The 23,366-nt window shown below is 38.6% G+C and overlaps 1 protein-coding gene across 4 annotated transcripts in view; it reads right to left on the bottom strand.

The window, feature by feature from the left end:
• Nucleotides 1-23,366, bottom strand: part of Diaph2 (diaphanous-related formin 2) — an 839,122-nt gene that overhangs the window by 186,579 nt on the left and 629,177 nt on the right. For all 4 annotated transcript variants that reach the window (NM_001427378.1, XM_087599848.1, XM_087599849.1 and 1 more), the window contains 1 exon segment: nt 7,176-7,311. In NM_001427378.1, the coding sequence (NP_001414307.1) occupies nt 7,176-7,311 (136 nt within the window).

Here is a 23,366-nt window from a genome sequence, read left to right as displayed (position 1 = left end):
TGAGTTCTTTGTATATTTTGGATATAAGGCCTCTATCTGTTGTAGGATTGGTAAAGATCTTTTCCCAATCTGTTGGTTGCCGTTTTGTCCTAACCACAGTGTCCTTTGCCTTACAGAAGCTTTGCAGTTTTATGAGATCCCATTTGTCGATTCTTGATCTTAGAGCATTAGCCATGGGTGTTTTGTTCAGGAAATTTTTTCCAGTGCCCATGTGTTCCAGATGCTTCCCTAGTTTTTCTTCTATTAGTTTGAGTGTGTCTGGTTTGATGTGGAGGTCCTTGATCCACTTGGACTTAAGCTTTGTACAGGGTGATAAGCATGGATCGATCTGCATTCTTCTACATGTTGCCCTCCAGTTGAACCAGCACCATTTGTTGAAAATGCTATCTTTTTTCCATTGGATGGTTTTGGCTCCTTTGTCAAAAATCAAGTGACCATAGGTGTGTGGGTTCATTTCTGGGTCTTCAATTCTATTCCATTGGTCTATCTGTCTGTCTCTGTACCAATACCATGCAGTTTTTATCACTATTGCTCTGTAATACTGCTTGAGTTCAGGGATAGTGATTCCCCCTGAAGTCCTTTTATTGTTGAGGATAGCTTTAGCTATCCTGGGTTTTTTGTTATTCCAGATGAATTTGCAAATTGTTCTGTCTAACTCTTTGAAGAATTGGATTGGTATTTTGATGGGGATTGCATTGAATCTGTAGATTGCTTTTGGTAAAATGGCCATTTTTACTATATTAATCCTGCCAATCCATGAGCATGGGAGATCTTTCCATCTTCTGAGGTCTTCTTCAATTTCTTTCCTCAGTGTCTTGAAGTTCTTATTGTACAGATCTTTTACTTGCTTGGTTAAAGTCACACCGAGGTACTTTATATTATTTGGGTCTATTATGAAGGGTGTCGTTTCCCTAATTTCTTTCTCGGCTTTTTTCTCTTTTGTATAGAGGAAGGCAACTGATTTATTTGAGTTAATTTTATACCCAGCCACTTTGCTGAAGTTGTTTATCAGCTTTAGTAGTTCTCTGGTGGAACTTTTGGGATCACTTAAATATACTATCATGTCATCTGCAAATAGTGATATTTTGACCTCTTCTTTTCCGATCTGTATCCCTTTGATCTCCTTTTGTTGTCTGATTGCTCTGGCTAGAACTTCAAGAACTATATTGAATAAGTAGGGAGAGAGTGGGCAGCCTTGTCTAGTACCTGATTTTAGTGGGATTGCTTCAAGTTTCTCTCCATTTAGTTTAATGTTAGCAACTGGTTTGCTGTATATGGCTTTTACTATGTTTAGGTATGGGCCTTGAATTCCTATTCTTTCCAGGACTTTTATCATGAAGGGGTGTTGAATTTTGTCAAATGCTTTCTCAGCATCTAATGAAATGATCATGTGGTTCTGTTCTTTCAGTTTGTTTATATAATGGATCACGTTGATGGTTTTCCGTATATTAAACCATCCCTGCATGCCTGGGATGAAGCCTACTTGATCATGGTGGATGATTGTTTTGATGTGCTCTTGAATTCGGTTTGCCAGAATTTTATTGAGTATTTTTGCGTCGATATTCATAAGGGAAATTGGTCTGAAGTTCTCTTTCTTTGTTGTGTCTTTGTGTGGTTTAGGTATAAGAGTAATTGTGGCTTCGTAGAAGGAATTCGGTAGGGCTCCATCTGTTTCAATTTTGTGGAATAGTTTGGATAATATTGGTATGAGGTCTTCTATGAAGGTTTGATAGAATTCTGCACTAAACCCGTCTGGACCTGGGCTCTTTTTGGTTGGGAGACCTTTAATGACTGCTTCTATTTCCTTAGGAGTTATGGGGTTGTTTAACTGGTTTATCTGTTCCTGATTTAACCTCGATACCTGGTATCTGTCTAGGAAATTGTCCATTTCCTGAAGATTTTCAAATTTTGTTGAATATAGGTTTTTATAGTAAGATCTGATGATTTTTTGAATTTCCTCCGAATCTGTAGTTATGTCTCCCTTTTCATTTCTGATTTTGTTAATTTGGACACACTCTCTGTGTCCTCTCGTTAGTCTGGCTAAGGGTTTATCTATCTTGTTGATTTTCTCAAAGAACCAACTTTTGGTTCTGTTGATTCTTTCTATGGTCCTTTTTGTTTCTACTTGGTTGATTTCAGCTCTGAGTTTGATTATTTCCTGCCTTCTACTCCTCCTGGGTGTAATTGCTTCTTTTTGTTCTAGAGCTTTTAGGTGTGCTGTCAAGCTGCTGACATATGCTCTTTCCTGTTTCTTTCTGCAGGCACTCAGCGCTATGAGTTTTCCTCTTAGCACAGCTTTCATTGTGTCCCATAAGTTTGAGTATGTTGTATCTTCATTTTCATTAAATTCTAAAAAGTTTTTAATTTCTTTCTTTATTTCTTCCTTGACCAGGTTATCATTGAGTAGAGCATTGTTCAATTTCCACGTATATGTGGGCATTCTTCCCTTATTGTTATTGAAGACCAGTTTTAGGCCGTGGTGGTCCGATAGCACGCATGGGATTATTTCTATCTTTCTGTACCTGTTGAGGCCTGTTTTTTGACCAATTATATGGTCAATTTTGGAGAAAGTACCATGAGGAGCTGAGAAGAAGGTATATCCTTTTGCTTTAGGATAGAATGTTCTATAAATATCCGTTAAGTCCATTTGGCTCATGACTTCTCTTAGTCTGTCGACATCACTGTTTAATTTCTTTTTCCATGATCTGTCCATTGATGAGAGTGGGGTGTTGAAATCTCCCACTATTATTGTGTGAGGTACAATGTGTGTTTTGAGCTTTAGTAAGGTTTCTTTTACGTATGTAGGTGCCCTTGTATTTGGTCATAGATATTTAGGATTGAGAGTTCATCTTGGTTGATTTTTCCTTTGATGAATATGAAGTGTCCTTCCTTATCTTTTTTTGATGACTTTTAGTTGGAAATTGATTTTATTTGATATTAGAATGGCTACTCCAGCTTGCTTCTTCTGACCATTTGCTTGGAAAGTTGTTTTCCAGCCTTTCACTCTGAGGTAGTGTCTGTCTTTGTCTCTGAGGTGTGTTTCCTGTAGGCAGCAGAATGCAGGGTCCTCGTTGCGTATCCAGTTTGTTAATCTATGTCTTTTTATTGGGGAGTTGAGGCCATTGATATTGAGAGATATTAAGGAATAGTGATTATTGCTTCCTGTTATATTCATATTTGGATGTGAGGTTATGTTTGTGTGCTTTCACTCTCTTTGTTTTGTTGCCAAGACGATTAGTTTCTTGCTTCTTCTAGGGTATAGCTTGCCTCCTTATGTTGGGCTTTACCATTTATTATCCTTTGTAGTGCTGGATTTGTAGAAAGATATTGTGTAAATTTGGTTTTGTCATGGAATATCTTGGTTTCTCCATCAATGTTAATTGAGAGTTTTGCTGGATACAGTAACCTGGGCTGGCATTTGTGTTCTCTTAGGGTCTGTATAACATCAGTCCAGGATCTTCTGGCCTTCATAGTTTCTGGCGAGAAGTCTGGTGTGATTCTGATAGGTCTCCCTTTATATGTTACTTGACCTTTTTCCCTTACTGCTTTTAATATTCTTTCTTTATTTTGTGCGTTTGGTGTTTTGACAATTATGTGACGGGAGGTGTTTCTTTTCTGGTCCAATCTGTTTGGAGTTCTGTAGGCTTCTTGTATGTCTATGGGTATCTCTTTTTTTAGGTTAGGGAAGTTTTCTTCTATGATTTTGTTGAAGATATTTACTGGTCCTTTGAGCTGGGAGTCTTCACTCTCTTCTATACCTATTATCCTTAGGTTTGATCTTCTCATTGAGTCCTGGATTTCCTGTATGTTTTGGTCCAGTAGCTTTTTCCGCTTTACATTATCTTTGACAGTTGAGTCAATGATTTCTATGGAATCTTCTGCTCCTGAGATTCTCTCTTCCATCTCTTGTATTCTGTTGGTGAAGCTTGTATCTACAGCTCCTTGTCTCTTCTTTTGGTTTTCTATATCCAGGGTTGTTTCCATGTGTTCTTTCTTGATTGCTTCTATTTCCATTTTTAATTCCTTCAACTGTTTGATTGTGTTTTCCTGGAATTCTTTCAGGGATTTTTGCGATTCCTCTCTGTAGGCTTTTACTTGTTTATTAATGTTTTCCTGTGCTTCCCTAAGTGTGTTCATGTCTTTCTTGAAGTCCTCCAGCATCATGATCAAATATGATTTTGAAACTAGATCTTGCTTTTCTGCTGTGTTTGGATATTCCATGTTTGTTTTGGTGGGAGAATTGGGCTCCGATGATGGCATGTAGTCTTGGTTTCTGTTGCTTGGGTTCCTGCGCTTGCCTCTCGCCATCAGATTATCTCTAGTGTTACTTTGTTCTGCTATTTCTGACAGTGGCTAGACTGTCCTATAAGCCTGTGTGTCAGGAGTGCTGTAGACCTGTTTTCCTCTCTTTCAGTCAGTTATGGGGACAGAGTGTTCTGCTTTCGGGCGTGTAGTTTTTCCTCTCTACAGGTCTTCAGCTGTTCCTGTGGGCCTGTGTCTTGAGTTCACCAGGCAGCTTTCTTGCAGCAGAAAATTTGGTCTTACCTGTGGTCCCGAGGCTCAGGTTCGCTCATGGGGTGCTGCCCAGGGGCTCTCTGCAGTGGCAGCAACCAGGAAGACCTGTGCCGCCCCTTCCGGGAGCTTCAGTGCACCAGGGTTCCAGATGGTCTTTGGCTTTTTTCTCTGGCGTCCGAGATGTGTGTGCAGGGAGCAGTCTCTTCTGGTTTCCCAGGCTTGTCTGCCTCTCTGAAGGTTTAGCTCTCCCTCCCACGGGATTTGGGTGCAGAGAACTGTTTATCCGGTCTGTTTCCTTCAGGGTCCGGTGGTGTCTCTGGCAGGTGTCCTGCTGCTCCTGGGCCCTCCCCCACGGGAGCCCAGAGGCCTTATACAGTTTCCTCTTGGGCCAGGGATGTGGGCAGGGTGAGCAGTGTTGGTGGTCTCTTCTGCTCTGCAGCCTCAGGAGTGCCCACCTGACCAGGCGGTTGGGTCTCTCACCGGGTCTCCATATGTTGTTTTAATCTACTAGTTTCCACCATTTCTAGTAATCTTCACTACTTTAGTCTTCAAACAAAATACTGTACATGTAGTTAAGACTTCCTTGCAAGTTTCATTCTCATGTGTGGAATGGCTTCCCAAGGATTTTCCTTAAAGATCCCCTTAAGGTCTCTTTCCAAGGCATTTGAAAACAGAACATGTTCACATGATAATACCCATTATAACGCTGGCAACCAAATCTGCTTTACAAATGAATTTTCTTTCTCTGTGAACGAATATATTCCCTTCTGCAGAGCACTCACTCTCAATTCCTACATGTAAGCAATCACCAGAGACTGTCAACTCAACTTTTTAACACTTTTCTTGTGATACATAATTTTATGTGTCAACTTGACTGAGCAACATTGCCTAGAAATTTGGTCAAATATTATCCTAGTTTCTGTGAGGCTATTTTTGGAAGACACTAACTTTCAAATTGATGGACATGAATAAAGCAGATTGCATTTTCTTTTCTGAATGTATGTCACCCATCAGTTGAAGATCCTACTAATACAAAAAGACTAATTTTACTCAAGCAGGAGGAAAAGCAGACTCGGATGTGGCTGTCCCCTAGGTTCTAGCCTGTGGACCTTCCTTGTAAATGATGGGTTTGCCAGTTTTGAGAAGCACATGGCTAGTACCTTAAAATAAGTCTGTTACGGAACATACAAAATACTGTAGAACAGTTGCTATTAATGTTGATTGATAGAAGCAAGGATACGTGTAAAAATTCTAGAGTTACATGACTTCCATTCTATCTCAGAGCTAATAATAGCTGTTTGTGTACCCTATTTGCCATATTCCTTAAATTGTATGACCTTCTGTTTCTTTTCCAAACAATGAGATAATTAGAGTGCTCACTGCATAGAGGTAGAAGGATTTATTTGATGCTTGTTTTAGAATGCTGTAAATCTTAGAACGGTGTTTGCTATCTGGTCAATATGATGAAAAGTGCTTGAAATTTTTATTATTGCTAAATATGACAGGAACTACTCCAATATCAAGCATACTACTTTGTATCTTGATCAGATTTGGTTTTGCTTGTCTTTAAATCCAACCCTCTGGACCTCTTAGTGCTGAAGAGAGAAAGTATGTCTTTTCTCTGTGCTGTGAAAATTACTTAAGGGAAACTGCCATGCCTTCCATTCTTAGCCTTTTAGTGCAGACACCTGAGTACTAATCACTTTTGTTTCTTTCCATGTGTCCCATCATCACCTCCATTTGTTTTTAAATAAAGTATAATTCATTTTGTAACTCAATGTGGGCTTACATTTGTGATCTCCCTGTTTCTACTTTCTTAGTGTTGTGAATATAGATCTACACAACCATTCTGAGTATTTTGCCCTCCCCAACATCTAATGAAAAGAAAATTCTACGTATAACATTCTTGTTAGCTGAAGGAAGATTTAGTGGATGCCTACTACTGCGAATGCACCAGGAATGCTTACTTAGTCTTTCAGTTGAGTAAGACATTGTGCAGTCCTTGTTTTTCCAACTGGTAATAGCACTGTCAATATCTATCATGAGTTGGATGTTCAAGGCCCCAAGGAGGACTGTTGTTACAACACTGACATAAATGCCAACAAAGTGAAATTAAGGCCTGACCCTTATGCCCTCAGAGCAGCTTTTCACTTCTCATCTCATTCTCTTGTTCCTCCATGACGGCCCTCTCTAGAATATACTATGACGACAAAACAACATGTCAGCCATACGACACTTCATACTGATTACTCACAGTTTTCAGGGTTTAGTGTGAAATGATCAGAAATAAAAATAGTAACATGAGAAAAATATAACTGGACAAAAAGGAAGAATATCATGCGTTTTCTACCAGGAATAAAATCACTTTCTAATTGAACATTTCAAAAATCAAATCACTTTATACTTTACCTATTATTATAAAATTTGAATGCTGCAATGATGGTACTAAAGATAGTACCTATGGTAATGTCCACGCTAAGTAAACGCTCCTTCACTAAGCAACAGGCCCATGGACTTTTGACATTCATCAATATATTACTATACATATTAATTTTAAGATCGACCCTAAGCTGTACCAAATGGTCTAGACATGGAAATCTTCATGGCTCACAGGCCTATGAGGCCATAGCATATGCAAAGCATTGGAAATGGTTTTGTACCTTTGTTTATATCAATGAGCTGCTTCTTCTTCTTCTGACGTTCCAGCTTCTCTTGTTCAGCTTTCTCTTTTGCAAGCTTTGCCCTCCTGCTCTTCTCTTCCATCTCTTTTCTCTTGTGGTTTTCTTTCAATGCTTCCTAAAGACAAAAATAATATTTTAAAAATTAAGTTTTTCTCCTACACAATATAAAATGGAGAAGACAGGAAAATTTTATAGCAGCTTCAGAGTGTGGGCATATACTGTTTGTTAACAGAGACAAATAAATACACTTAAGACATCTCTTCTGGAAAAAAATGTTTGAAATAATTTTTTCAGTTCTCATGTGTTGTGGTAGGAAAACAGGATTCTCTCTGTTATACGTATAACAATGAAAACACTTGCTTTATTGTTAAAACATGAGCTACTTTTTTTTTATTAACTTGAGTAATTCTTATTTACATTTCGAGTGTTATTCCCTTTCCCGGTTTCCGGGCAAACATTGCCCTAATCCCTCCCTCTCCCCTTCATTATGGGTGTTCCCCTCCCCATCCTCCCCCCATTGCCGCCCTCCCCCCAACAATCTAGTTCACTGGGGGTTCAGAGCTACTTTTGATATACAAGCAAACTAAGTATTTCATCACTTATTGAATGTTTTCTTGTTATCTGCCAAATGAGTTAAAAAATCTACCTCATAGGATATTTGTGAGGAGAAATGAATTGTGCACTTGAAGTGCTTCCAGCAGAACCTAATACATTATAATCAAAGCATTTTCGTCTATGATGTGGAGGTGGTTGTACTGTTGGAGAAATGATTACATCTAATGATTCAGGACGAGAAACAATCACCTGCAAGTTTTAGAGCGTTTTATATGCTGAAATTGTTAGAAAGGATGAAACAGATTTCCAGCTCTTTGATATTTATGGAATTCCAGTGAATCCTGTACACGATATCTGAGAAACTTGAAGCAAAGTGATCAGATGAAATAATGTCAGCCTCTTTGGAGTTCAGATAAGTCACTATTTTAAAGACACATCAACTACCAGTTCATTCTTTAATGCTCTGTTTCCCCTGATTATGATTGATGGATATACTACATAGCATGTGCATAAATGTTCCCTAAAACTATAAAAAAATAAAGATAAAGAAAACCCTAAGAATAAGAATGCATTTACAAGTCTTTTTGTCTCCACAGTCTCAGTCTATACTGAAATTTTTTTCTTCATGTTAAAGTGCATGATAGCGCAAAATACTTCTGAAAACCCCTCTAAACAAATTTCCTGGCTTGAAAGAATTGGTTCTTCCTATAAAATCTAACTGATTTTACATCTGTGACACCTATTACCCAGGTTAGGCAAAATGTTCCTCACATTAGGCCATGAACACACAGCTATCTGGACACTGTAGACAGATTCAAGGATTTCTACAACCATCATTTTGGCTGGATTGATGCTGATGATGCCAGGATTGGCCTGTGTATTGGAGGGTGTTTGATGGCATCTTTTGCCTTCAGCCACTAGATGCAATTAGCATCTCTTACAGTGGGGCTGCCATATATGTCTCTTGAGCCTACCAAATGTCACCTGAAGGGCAAACATACCCAGATTGAGGTTTCAGAAAGAAAATTGTGTAAACAAGTGACCACGGAGTATTAGGCCTTAGATAGGCACACATAAAACCTCTTCCAAGACTAAAGGAATATCTTTATCAAAATATCAGAGTGAGAAGAAAAAAAAAAAAGAAAGAACTTAAGTGCTGGAAGATATGAAGAATGGCTGTGAAACCTTGTCTTAGGGTTTTCAGGGCTGTGGTCCACTAGTGGGTTACTCAGAAACCAGTGAACAGCATTCTTTTCATCCTCTCACAAGCAGCACTGCTTAATCCCAATGTGTTATGAGGCAAAACCAAAACAAAATAAAATTAAAAACATAAAATATAAGAGGGTCTTGGTGAAAGCTAGGTGACAAGGATGTATTACAATCACGTTTGAAATTGTGAAAAGATGAATAAAAATTAAGAAACCACCCAGTGCTGATTCTGAATCAGGTTGCTTTTTCTAAATGTGGAAACTTCTAAATGATTTTAAAGTATTTACCCAGGGTCAGGCACTTAAGAAATTTGAACAATAAGTAGAAAATCTTTGTCTTTTCATTCCATGTTTAGTGTTTATTTTATTCTGAAAGGATGAGGGAGACTATGTCAATATGGCACCACGAGCACAGGAAACATTAAAAATAAATAAGGACTTCATCAAACATTAAAAAAAAGGATGTTCATCAAATGACACTGTTGGTATAGTGGTACATCTTGCTGTGTACAAGGTTCATAAAATAATAATTAATTAATCAATTAATAAAAACAGCACCATTAATAAAATGAAGAGAAGTCATGAGATTGGGAGAAAATATTTGAAAACTATGTATCTGATAACAGTATTAAAGCACTGAAGGAAAAAATATAACCCCAAAAAGATGGTAAAAGATTTTAGGATCTGTCAAGTTATACAAATTATTTTATTATTGGCCTAATATTTAATGTGCTAAACAGTCACCAAGATCTAGGTGGAATCTGATATTGTCAATCTCATGTGCTATTGTAATTGGAGACAACTACTGTGAGTGAGCTTCACAATAAACTTATGAGGATGGAGAAACTTTCATTTGTCATTCTTCTTGTAACTCCTTCCTTTCTTCCTTCCTCTTTAGTGTGTTTCTGTGTGCGTGCGGGAGCGGGGGCACACACACACACACACACACACACACACACACACACACACACCGGAATGAGAGAGGAAGAAGGAGGGGGAGGGGAGGGAGACAGAAGGGAGGAGAGAAGGAGAGGGAGAGGGAGAGGGAGAGGGAGAGGGAGAGGGAGACTGCTGTATAATAGTAACACAGTCTGGCCATGAGCTCCATATGTAATGGAGGATGACTTTGAAATTCTGATCCTTCTGTAGCTCCCTCCTAAGCACTAAATGTTGGGATTGCAATCATAGACAACCTACTGTTCCATTATTTTCAGTTAGTAGTGCTTGGGACTGCACCCAAAAGTTCTTTCAGGAAGCCCTCTACCCACTCAGCTACATTCCTGGTCCTCTCCCAACATCCTAAAATCCTTGAGATGTCAAAAGGGATAGAGTTGGTAAATAATATCTTCCAGAATACTTTGAGCTGCTTCAGGATATTAGTCTAGCCTAAGGATGGATGAGTTCAGGGACATAAACTAAAGGCTGGTCCTGGCTTCTGAAGTGGGGAGGGAAGCAGGCTTGGGAGCTAAACATTCAGACTTTGGGTTTGATATCGCCAAGTGAGTAGTGTCAGAGTTTAGATTAGAGAACACCCAGGTATTGTCCACAGTGGCAGGATACATTGTACTTACTGAGAAATGGCCCTATCTTTTGAGGTCAGAAAAGTCTTCTGTAATGATTCCTATAGTATGAAAGCATTTATATATACTAGGCTATTTAATGATGTCTATAGAAATTATAATATTAAAATGCTCAAATATAAACTGTTTTAAGATAAGAAATGCTGATAGAGATAGGCTATATGTTGTCTACTGCCTTGAATCATGGGACTTCTGCACCATTCTTCATATATTCCTTTAAAAGTTATTTTTTAAGATGAATAAAATTCAAAGCTATGACTTTACATAAATTATAACTTACATAACTAAAGATGGTAGACAATTAGGTAATCACTGATATCAAGGATAATAAAAATGCAATTTGGCGGGTATGCAAATAGATTACACTTCTGGATAAAATGGAGGCTTAAATGAATATTTAGCAAAATATTCAAAATATTTAAATATTACATCCATCAATCCTCATAACAATTTCATAGCAATTGCATTTAATTACATTAGAGTGAAAAGTAAGAAATTTCAAGATCTGTTTAACTTCTAAAAACACAGGAGCAGATGAGGGAAAAAACTCTTTAGAGGCATGTATCCTTATCACCTTGATTATTAGAAAACCAAAACCAAACGAAAACAAAACAAAAAAAATGAGCAAAAACAGGAGGCGAAAATTAGGAGTGCGCTTTGTTAAAGAGTGCTAATTCAAAAAAAAAAAAAGTTGTTATAGTAACTTCCTGCAACTTTCCTTCACAGAAAAAGGTCTCGGTTTTACTAGTGCAACTCTCTTTTAAGAATCAGTAAAAAGAATGAAGGGAGGAAAATATAATAGATACCATGTCTAAAATTTATTATGAAATAGTTACCAACTTAATTTTATATCTGTCAATAAAATCTATATTGCTTTGTGGAAAGTGAGTGAATGAATCATCATCTCCCGTGCTGTGCATCATTACCAGTTGAGTCCTACTAAGTAAAAACGGCTTATACAATACAGAGCTCATGCCAAAGCAACATAAAGATTAAAACAGCAATTAAAGATTTTTAAAAGCCATATGGAAAACTCCTATTTTATGTGCTTCAGATTCTCTCTCTCTTTCTCTCTGTATCTACGTATGTATGTATGTATGTATGTATGTATGTATGTATGTACGTATCTATCTATCTGTCTGTCTGTCTGTCTGTCTGTCTGTCTGTCTGTCTATCTATAAGGAGGTAACCAACCACTTTATGATTGCTTGTAAAGCCTAGCCCACAGGAAAAAATGAAGAGTGTCTGTTACCATAAATTCATCTAAGAATCCATGTTTGGGGAGTTCACATGACCCATAGTATCAAACTAATTCTGATTTTGTACCTTTATAACCCTATATAAATATACACATACATATATGTGTATGTGTGTATGTGTATTGGTGTATATATGAATTATACATAGGAAATTATACATAGGAGCTTATCCTCCTATGTACAATTATCCAAAAGCCATAGGTAATAAATGAAAAGCCCATTTTCAGGTCTGGGATACTTCTCTTTGAGTTGTTGGAAGTCTCAGAGACTCTCTAAATAGTACAGGCTATTGCAATTGCTCTTAGCTACCCACAATGATGTGATGGTAAAATCCTATTGCTGAAGACAGCACAAATATTGGCCACAGAATATGGAGAGATCAAGTTGGTACTGACTAGGAATATTCTTTCCTGCTGGATAGCTTTCATAGTACTGGAAAGTACTATGTAGGCAGCTGGGGAAAAATTAACAGTGTTATTTAGTTGTGAACTCTGTAAGGGACAATAATGACTAGAACAGCAAGGTATGCTATGGGTGCAATAGTGGCATATACTATGGGGGTAAACAACCACTTTATTGGCTGAAGGGCTTGCATTACATGAAGAAATGCATGATGTCTGGTACTGTAAATGTATCCAAGAATCCATGGCTGGGGAGTTCACAGGCCTGAAATAAAACTATCACTAAATTTGTACCTTTATAACTGTATATTAATTAGTTTAGCTCTCTGAACTCACCAGAGGAGATTCTTGGTACAGTGGATACCCACTAATGCAGAAACTGCAAATATGGAGTTTGCCTCATTTGTTCACAATTTAGCTCAGAACAGGTGATTCACTTGGTATGCCTAAAGATTTACAGAAGAAGCCAGAGTATCAGACTACACTGCCAACTTCAGGATGATGCCAACGATCCATAGGGCTGCCCTTGCCCATTTAGTGAATCCTGTCTGGAAATATCCTCTTTTTTCTTTTCTTTTCTTTCTTTCTTTTTTTAAAAAATTCTCCCTCTTACCATTTTATTCTACTTACAGTTTAGCTGTAATTGTCCTGGCTGCTGCTGAGACTTCTGTCGTTTTCTACAGAAAGTTTTCCCAGAAGCCATATTAAAGAGTTGTGAAGATACACTTCTCAGTGTATCATATCAAATATAATGTAAAATAAGTTTGGCTGTATTATTTGTTGGTTTGATATATGTGGGTGAAAATCCTCAATATTTGAGGAGGTAGTAAAACTTGATCCACACTTATCCTGAGTTTCCTCTCCCATTAGAATTTTCATCCTCAATCCCAGTCAAATTAAAGCTTTCCATTAGGAAAGGAAGAAATCCTATTCTTTAATTAATAGCAAACAACATTAGAGAGTCCTTCTCTATAGTTTCAATGTGCTTAAAGGGCATATTGGATGGAAGAAGTCATGAAAAATGCTGAGGGCAATGAGTTTTCAACAGCAGCAACCAGACTTGGCGAGTCAGGGCCTCTTAAGACTTTATAAGCAGTATAATACTGCTAAACTTTTTTCTTTCCATGAGATTCCCACTTATTATGGTACAAGTGACCTTTAAAGTTCCTCTTATGAAATATCTCATGAATACTTCATCAACCAATCAGCTACAATTGCAACAGAGGTAGAACTTTCTTACTTACAGGCGTAATTGAAACCTTGATTAGCTTCCTGAAGTACTTAGGTGACTCAGTAACAGACACTGAACAAATATACCGATAGCATAGCTAGATAGTGCTTAGCTATCACTGCTCTTTAACCTATGCAAATATAGTATGAATCTCAAATGTATCTTGTGCCACACATAATGCAGAAACCAAATAGAACCTTTCTCTTCTCTTTGATTCTTATATTCCTTGCTTTCTGTGGACAATGTTGATTTTTTCCCATCTCCTTTCTGTACTGTAATTTCCCCATTTTTAACCTTCAACCGTAACTCTGCTGCATTTGTTTGTCTGGCAGAAAATCCATTTATTACTTATTATACTATCCAGTATGCTTCCAATAGTCTATAAATGCTTGTATGCTATTATCCTGCATAAATTCTTTGACTTTGAATACTATTTGTCCATTGACATCCAGTCTCATTAGCTCTTTAGCTTATCTTAAACTTTCACACCTATATTGCCTCTAGGCTCTCACATACCTCTATCCAGCTTGTCTGTCTGTCTGTCTCTCAATTATTTATTTTATGTAAATGAGCACTCAGTATCTGTCTTGAGACATAACAGAAAGGGCATGGATCCCATTACAGATGGTTGTGAGCTGCCATGTGGTTGCTTGGAATTGAACTCAGAACTTCTGGAAGAGCAGTCAGTACTCTTAACTGCCAAGCCATGTTTCCAGCCGCTCCAGTCTCTCTGTTAATGTCTCCTCTCATGCTACTTTCTCTCCCAACATCTTATACAACAGAAATCCCTAAACTTGTTGTGTCTCCTTCTTTCTTTTTTTTTTTTAACTTTTTTTTTTTTTATTAACTTGAGTATTTCTTATATACATTTCGAGTGTTATTCCCTTTCCCGGTTTCCGGGCAAACATCCCCCTCCCCCCTCCCCTTCCTTATGGGTGTTCCCCTCCCAACCCTCCCCCCATTGCCGCCCTCCCCCCATAGACTAGTTCACTGGGGGTTCAGTCTTAGCAGGACCCAGGGCTTCCCCTTCCACTGGTGCTCTTACTGGGATATTCATTGCTACCTATGGGGTCAGAGTCCAGGGTCAGTCCATGTATAGTCTTTAGGTAGTGGCTTAGTCCCTGGAAGCTCTGGTTGCTTGGCATTGTTGTACATATGGGGTCTCGAGCCCCTTCAAGCTCTTCCAGTTCTTTCTCTGATTCCTTCAGCGGGGGTCCTATTCTCACTTCAGTGGTTTGCTGCTGGCATTCGCCTCTATATTTGCTGTATTCTGGCTGTGTCTCTCAGGAGCGATCTACATCCGGCTCCTGTCGGTCTGCACTTCTTTGCTTCATCCATCTTGTCTAATTGGGTGGCTGTATATGTATGGGCCACATGTGGGGCAGGCTCTGAATGGGTGTTCCTTCAGTCTCTGTTTTAATCTTTGCCTCTCCCTTCCCTGCCAACGGTATTCTTTTTCCTCATTTAAAGAAGGAGTGAAACATTCACATTTTGATCATCCGTCTTGAGTTTCGTTTGTTCTAGGGATCTAGGGTAATTCAAGCATTTGGGCTAATAGCCACTTATCAATGAGTGCATACCATGTATGTCTTTCTGTGATTGGGTTAGCTCACTCAGGATGATATTTTCCAGTTCCAACCATTTGCCTACGAATTTCATAAACTCGTTGTTTTTGATAGCTGAGTAATATTCCATTGTGTAGATGTACCACATTTTCTGTATCCATTCCTCTGTTGAAGGGCATCTGGGTTCTTTCCATTTTCTGGATATTATAAATAAGGCTGCGATGAACATAGTGGAGCACGTGTCTCTTTTATCTGTTGAGGCATCTTTTGGGTATACGCCCAAGAGAGGTATAGCTGGATCCTCAGGCAGTTCAATGTCCAATTTTCTGAGGAACCTCCAGACTGATTTCCAGAATGGTTTTACCAGTCTGCAATCCCACCAACAATGGAGGAGTGTTCCTCTTTCTCCACATCCTCGCCAGCATCTGCTGTCACCTGAGTTTTTGATCTTAGCCAAACACACTGGTGTGAGGTGAAATCTCAGGGTTGTTTTGATTTGCATTTCCCTTATGACTAAAGATGTTGAACATTTCTTTAGGTGTTTCTCAGCCATTCGGCATTCCTCAGCTGTGAATTCTTTGTTTAGTTCTGAACCCCATTTTTTAATAGGGTTATTTGTTTCCCTGCAGTCTAACTTCTTGAGTTCTTTGTATATTTTGGATATAAGGCCTCTATCTGTTGTAGGATTGGTAAAGATCTTTTCCCAATCTGTTGGTTGCCGTTTTGTCCTAACCACAGTGTCCTTTGCCTTACAGAAGCTTTGCAGTTTTATGAGATCCCATTTGTCGATTCTTGATCTTAGAGCATAAGCCATTGGTGTTTTGTTCAGGAAATTTTTTCCAGTGCCCATGTGTTCCAGATGCTTCCCTAGTTTTTCTTCTATTAGTTTGAGTGTGTCTGGTTTGATGTGGAGGTCCTTGATCCACTTGGACTTAAGCTTTGTACAGGGTGATAAGCATGGATCGATCTGCATTCTTCTACATGTTGCCCTCCAGTTGAACCAGCACCATTTGCTGAAAATGCTATCTTTTTTCCATTGGATGGTTTTGGCTCCTTTGTCAAAAATCAAGTGACCATAGGTGTGTGGGTTCATTTCTGGGTCTTCAATTCTATTCCATTGGTCTATCTGTCTGTCTCTGTACCAATACCATGCAGTTTTTATCACAATTGCTCTGTAATACTGCTTGAGTTCAGGGATAGTGATTCCCCCTGAAGTCCTTTTATTGTTGAGGATAGCTTTAGCTATCCTGGGTTTTTTGTTATTCCAGATGAATTTGCAAATTGTTCTGTCTAACTCTTTGAAGAATTGGATTGGTATTTTGATGGGGATTGCATTGAATCTGTAGATTGCTTTTGGTAAAATGGCCATTTTTACTATATTAATCCTGCCAATCCATGAGCATGGGAGATCTTTCCATCTTCTGAGGTCTTCTTCAATTTCTTTCCTCAATGTCTTGAAGTTCTTATTGTACAGATCTTTTACTTGCTTGGTTAAAGTCACACCGAGGTACTTTATATTGTTTGGGTCTATTATGAAGGGTGTCGTTTCCCTAATTTCTTTCTCGGCTTGTTTCTCTTTTGTATAGAGGAAGGCAACTGATTTATTTGAGTTAATTTTATACCCAGCCACTTTGCTGAAGTTGTTTATCAGCTTTAGTAGTTCTCTGGTGGAACTTTTGGGATCACTTAAATATACTATCATGTCATCTGCAAATAGTGATATTTTGACCTCTTCTTTTCTGATCTGTATCCCTTTGATCTCCTTTTGTTGTCTGATTGCTCTGGCTAGAACTTCAAGAACTATATTGAATAAGTAGGGAGAGAGTGGGCAGCCTTGTCTAGTCCCTGATTTTAGTGGGATTGCTTCAAGTTTCTCTCCATATAGTTTAATGTTAGCAACTGGTTTGCTGTATATGGCTTTTACTATGTTTAGGTATGGGCCTTGAATTCCTATTCTTTCCAGGACTTTTATCATGAAGGGGTGTTGAATTTTGTCAAATGCTTTCTCAACATCTAATGAAATGATCATGTGGTTCTGTTCTTTCAGTTTGTTTATATAATGGATCACGTTGATGGTTTTCCGTATATTAAACCATCCCTGCATGCCTGGGATGAAGCCTACTTGATCATGGTGGATGATTGTTTTGATGTGCTCTTGAATTCGGTTTGCCAGAATTTTATTGAGTATTTTTGCGTCGCTATTCATAAGGGAAATTGGTCTGAAGTTCTCTTTCTTTGTTGTGTCTTTGTGTGGTTTAGGTATAAGAGTAATTGTGGCTTCGTAGAAGGAATTCGGTAGGGCTCCATCTGTTTCAATTTTGTGGAATAGTTTGGATAATATTGGTATGAGGTCTTCTATGAAGGTTTGATAGAATTCTGCACTAAACCCGTCTGGACCTGGGCTCTTTTTGGTTGGGAGACCTTTAATGACTGCTTCTATTTCCTTAGGAGTTATGGGGTTGTTTAACTGGTTTATCTGTTCCTGATTTAACTTCGATACCTGGTATCTGTCTAGGAAATTGTCCATTTCCTGAAGATTTTCAAATTTTGTTGAATATAGGTTTTTATAGTAAGATCTGATGATTTTTTGAATTTCCTCCGAATCTGTAGTTATGTCTCCCTTTTCATTTCTGATTTTGTTAATTTGGACACACTCTCTGTGTCCTCTCTTTAGTCTGGCTAAGGGTTTATCTATCTTGTTGATTTTCTCAAAGAACCAACTTTTGGTTCTGTTGATTCTTTCTATGGTCGTTTTTGTTTCTACTTGGTTGATTTCAGCTCTGAGTTTGATTATTTCCTGCCTTCTACTCCTCCTGGGTGTATTTGCTTCTCTTTGTTCTAGAGCTTTTAGGTGTGCTGTCAAGCTGCTAACATATGCTCTTTCCTGTTTCTTTCTGCAGGCACTCAGCGCTATGAGTTTTCCTCTTAGCACAGCTTTCATTGTGTCCCATAAGTTTGAGTATGTTGTATCTTCATTTTCATTAAATTCTAAAAAGTTTTTAATTTCTTTCTTTATTTCTTCCTTGACCAGGTTATCATTGAGTAGAGCATTGTTCAATTTCCACGTATATGTGGGCATTCTTCCCTTATTGTTATTGAAGACCAGTTTTAGGCCGTGGTGGTCCGATAGCATGCATGGGATTATTTCTATCTTTCTGTACCTGTTGAGGCCCGTTTTTTGACCAATTATATGGTCAATTTTGGAGAAAGTACCATGAGGAGCTGAGAAGAAGGTATATCCTTTTGCTTTAGGATAGAATGTTCTATAAATATCCGTTAAGTCCATTTGGCTCATGACTTCTCTTAGTCTGTCGACATCACTGTTTAATTTCTGTTTCCATGATCTGTCCATTGATGAGAGTGGGGTGTTGAAATCTCCCACTATTATTGTGTGAGGTGCAATGTGTGTTTTGAGCTTTAGTAAGGTTTCTTTTACGTATGTAGGTGCCCTTGTATTTGGGGCATAGATATTTAGGATTGAGAGTTCATCTTGGTTGACTTTTCCTTTGATGAATATGAAGTGTCCTTCCTTATCTTTTTTGATGACTTTTAGTTGGAAATTGATTTTATTTGATATTAGAATGGCTACTCCAGCTTGCTTCTTCTGACCATTTGCTTGGAAAGTTGTTTTCCAGCCTTTCACTCTGAGGTAGTGTCTGTCTTTGTCTCTGAGGTGTGTTTCCTGTAGGCAGCAGAATGCAGGGTCCTCGTTGCGTATCTAGTTTGTTAATCTATGTCTTTTTATTGGGGAGTTGAGGCCATTGATATTGAGAGATATTAAGGAATAGTGATTATTGCTTCCCGTTATATTCATATTTGGATGTGAGGTTATGTTTGTGTGCTTTCATTCTCTTTGTTTTGTTGCCAAGACGATGAGTTTCTTGCTTCTTCTAGGGTATAGCTTGCCTCCTTATGTTGGGCTTTACCATTTATTATCCTTTGTAGTGCTGGATTTGTAGAAAGATATTGTGTAAATTTGGTTTTGTCATGGAATATCTTGGTTTCTCCATCAATGTTAATTGAGAGTTTTGCTGGATACAGTAACCTGGGCTGGCATTTATGTTCTCTTAGGGTCTGTATAACATCAGTCCAGGATCTTCTGGCCTTCATAGTTTCTGGCGAGAAGTCTGGTGTGATTCTGATAGGTCTGCCTTTATATGTTACTTGACCTTTTTCCCTTACTGCTTTTAATATTCTTTCTTTATTTTGTGCGTTTGGTGTTTTGACAATTATGTGACGGGAGGTGTTTCTTTTCTGGTCCAATCTATTTGGAGTTCTGTAGGCTTCTTGTATGTCTATGGGTATGTCTTTTTTTAGGTTAGGGAAGTTTTCTTCTATGATTTTGTTGAAGATATTTACTGGTCCTTTGAGCTGGGAGTCTTCACTCTCTTCTATACCTATTATCCTTAGGTTTGATCTTCTCATTGAGTCCTGGATTTCCTGTATGTTTTGGACCAGTAGCTTTTTCCGCTTTACATTATCTTTGACAGTTGAGTCAATGATTTCTATGGAATCTTCTGCTCCTGAGATTCTCTCTTCCATCTCTTGTATTCTGTTGGTGAAGCTTGTATCTACAGCTCCTTGTCTCTTCTTTTGGTTTTCTATATCCAGGGTTGTTTCCATGTGTTCTTTCTTGATTGCTTCTATTTCCATTTTTAATTCCTTCAACTGTTTGATTGTGTTTTCCTGGAATTCTTTCAGGGATTTTTGCGATTCCTCTCTGTAGGCTTCTACTTGTTCTCTAAGGGAGTTCTTCACGTCTTTCTTGAAGTCCTCCAGCATCATGATCAAATATGATTTTGAAACTAGATCTTGCTTTTCTGCTGTGTTTGGATATTCCATGTTTGTTTTGGTGGGAGAATTGGGCTCCGATGATGCCATGTAGTCTTGGTTTCTGTTGCTTGGGTTCCTGCGCTTGCCTCTCGCCATCAGATTATCTCTAGTGTTACTTTGTTCTGCTATTTCTGACAGTGGCTAGACTGTCCTATAAGCCTGTGTGTCAGGAGTGCTGTAGACCTGTTTTCCTTTCTTTCAGTCAGTTATGGGGACAGAGTGTTCTGCTTTCGGTCGTGTAGTTTTTCCTCTCTACAGGTCTTCAGCTGTTCCTGTGGGCCTGTGTCTTGAGTTCACCAGGCAGCTTTCTTGCAGCAGAAAATTTGGTCTTACCTGTGGTCCCGAGGCTCAGGTTTGCTCGTGGGGTGCTGCCCAGTGGCTCTCTGCAGTGGCAGCAACCAGGAAGACCTGTGCCGCCCCTTCCGGGAGCTTCAGTGCACCAGGGTTCCAGATGGTCTTTGGCTTTTTCCTCTGGCGTCCGAGATGTGTGTGCAGGGAGCAGTCTCTTCTGGTTTCCCAGGCTTGTCTGCCTCTCTGAAGGTTTAGCTCTCCCTCCCACGGGATTTGGGTGCAGAGAACTGTTTATCCGGTCTGTTTCCTTCAGGGTCCGGCGGTGTCTCTGGCAGGGGTCCTGCCTCTCCTGGGCCCTCCCCCACAGGAGCCCAGAGGCCTTATACAGTTTCCTCTTGGGCCAGGGATGTGGGCAGGGGTGAGCAGTGTTGGTGGTCTCTTCCGCTCTGCAGCCTCAGGAGTGCCCACCTCGTCTCCTTCTTTCTTAGTGTCAAATTCAGAACATAAATAAAGGGTCAAAACCTAGTTAAAATATCTATACTCTGCAGTTTCTGAGAATTTGCATCTGGTTGATTTATTATTATTTACATAATAATCATTTTCAGTCTGGGAGTTCTCAAAACATTAAATTATCAAGAAGACCTCCATGCATAGTTCTCCAAATAACTCAGATCTCTTTGTTGCGAAAAGTTATAGCAGCCTGTATCAAACCACTAAGGTACTTTGGAATGATGGCTTGCTTTCTAATCATCTATTGTCTTTGGGTCATTGACATTTATATCTGTTTTCTTAGAAATGCCAATGCTTAGTGTTTCTGAGGCTTCATATTTGTGCCTTTTCATGTTGTTGTAGCTCAATTTTCTCTCCAGAAAATTCCTTTGGGCATAGATTAACACTTACAGATAGCCTCCAAGGTTAAATGAAAAAATTCATGCTAATATCAGAAGTGAGGTCTTTGCTTGCACGGAGATACTTACAGGTCCTCAAGCATTAGTACCATGCATACAGCTTTACAGTATTCTTTGTTTTAAGACAAAATGTTTTCAGATTTGGGTGGATGGTTTATACAAAAAGTTCCGTGAATTGATTTTGGTAAATGATTCCCTTCTTGCAGGGAATAGAATCATGGAAGAAACTAATTTGCTCCAGGTGAAGAATGCAGCTGAAGTGAATACAAGTGCTCACCGAAGAAGCCCTCTTTTATTCTGCACAACCAGCTCACTGCTCAGACTCCTTAGAAAACAAATAAAAAATTAATGTGTCTTTCACTTGCAGTACATATCTGGAGGTTTGACAGACAAACAGATCTTTGCACACCAGCATGGTCGTGAAGAGAATCTCAAAGGTAAATTATTAAAAACAAGGAGAAAAAAAGACTGTTATGTGCAAATCTCCTTGGATATTAAACTTGCAGTTGGTTGCAAGCGGTCATGCGCCAATAATGATGGCTGGCTGTGATCCCCAAGGCCTACTTTTAAAATTTGCCTTACAACTGCAAAAACATGTGATATGAAGTTAGAGGAAAAACTGTCTCTCTCGTCACAGTCCATTAGAGTTCTGAACTATGATTAGTTAGAAGTTAATCTGCAATCTGTAGCATAGAAAAGCTTTTCAAATGCTGCAGGTTTCAGCAGACATTTTTGTTATAGGAATGTGAGCATCCATCTTTGCATCTGGGAAAGAAAAACAATTGAGTTCAACATGTCTCTGTGGACCATTATTTGATTAAAATCTATGAACCGCTTTGAGTGACTATAGGAAATTAATCTATAACATTTTGAGCTAAAGGAAGAAAATGAAATTCTGAAGTGACTGATACAATATTCTAATAGAAAAACATCTCAGCAAAGTATAAGTGGAGTAAAATATAGCAGTGTTAAGTTACTGTGCTAAGGCCCTGTGTTTACTGCTAAAATAGTGTCTCTGAAAAGCTAGAGAGGCAGTAAAATCAATAAGGTTTTCTTGTTTTGCTTTTCCATGCTGAGGATTCAATGCACAGCCCCATACAACTTATGAGCCATTGAGCAACAGCTCTGGCACCTCAATAAGGTTCGAATGTGACCAAGTGAGGTACAGTGAGAAGCGTGGTGAGACTTGGATGAGTATATCAAGTTACCCCGACATGTAGAATTTATAGACGTGATGAGTAGGAATAGTCCTCAAGAAACATGAGCCTCAGTCCTCTAACTATAGAGAGAGTTCCATGACCTCCCCCAGGAGCCTATTTTGAGACTGTACCACTTGTAAAAAGAAAAAAAAAACTTCTTTATGTCTCAGCAAAAGCTGTCAGTTTTTAAGCCTGTTTCTTGTTTATTGACCTCTGTGTAAAAGAAAAAAGTCAAAATCTTCCTTTAAAATATTTTCCTAGTGGTGTAACTTGTCTTCAAGACTGGATGGAGTGCACAAGTTCCACAAAAGTTAACCCTCAAGTGCAACACAGGATTTCCTTTTCAATTTTAGAGTGATGGATGGGGAGGAGTGGGTCTTAGGAGCCTTGGAGAAAATCTGTGCTCGCTCTCTCTCTCTCTCTCTCTCTCTCTCTCTCTCTCTCCCTCTCTCTCTCCTCCCCCTTCCTCCCTCTCTCCTGGGATTCAATCCTCCTGCCTCCCCAGACTCTTTGACTGCAGGAACTACACAATTCATTATCAGTTTCTAGAATAAAAAGTTTCTCATAAATATCTTTTTCCATAAGTTTAATAACACTTGGCTATTCCCCTGGGTCTTTTCTACCTGCTGTACATTATTTTTGAATTATAGGTTTCTCCATTCTGTTACGCCTTCCCCTTAGCAGAAAACAAGGACTGCAACAATATTTTAAGTGATGGGCCATTTCATTTCTACCAGGTTTTGATTCCCAAATTCTTCTAAAATGCACTATCTGTTTTGTACTATTTTAAAGTGCAACTGTAAAGTTACAAGATCGGTTCCAATATATCTGTTGAAGCCATCAATTGTCTTTTCAAAGAGCCACCTTGGGAACCATAAACTTATTTTGGTCAGGGCATTAATCTGCATTCGAAATTCCTCTTTCTGTACTGAACTCTGATTTTACTGAAATCAGTTTCATTATTTTAGATTCACATGATTTTTTAGCAGAAATTTTGTTACCCAGTTCCATCATCTATTTTACTGTGAAACTTGGTTTAATATCATTTTTTGGCTATTTTCTGAAATGACAGCAACCTAAATTTCAAAGATTAAGTGCACCTGGATAGATCTAAAGCTCATACCAAAGAACACTTAGAGA

Source organism: Rattus norvegicus, chromosome X, assembly GCF_021556685.1.
Source record: "Rattus norvegicus strain SHRSP/BbbUtx chromosome X, alternate assembly SHRSP_T2T, whole genome shotgun sequence".
Taxonomy (NCBI): domain Eukaryota; kingdom Metazoa; phylum Chordata; class Mammalia; order Rodentia; family Muridae; genus Rattus; species Rattus norvegicus.
This window is presented reverse-complemented; position numbering and strand designations above follow the sequence as displayed.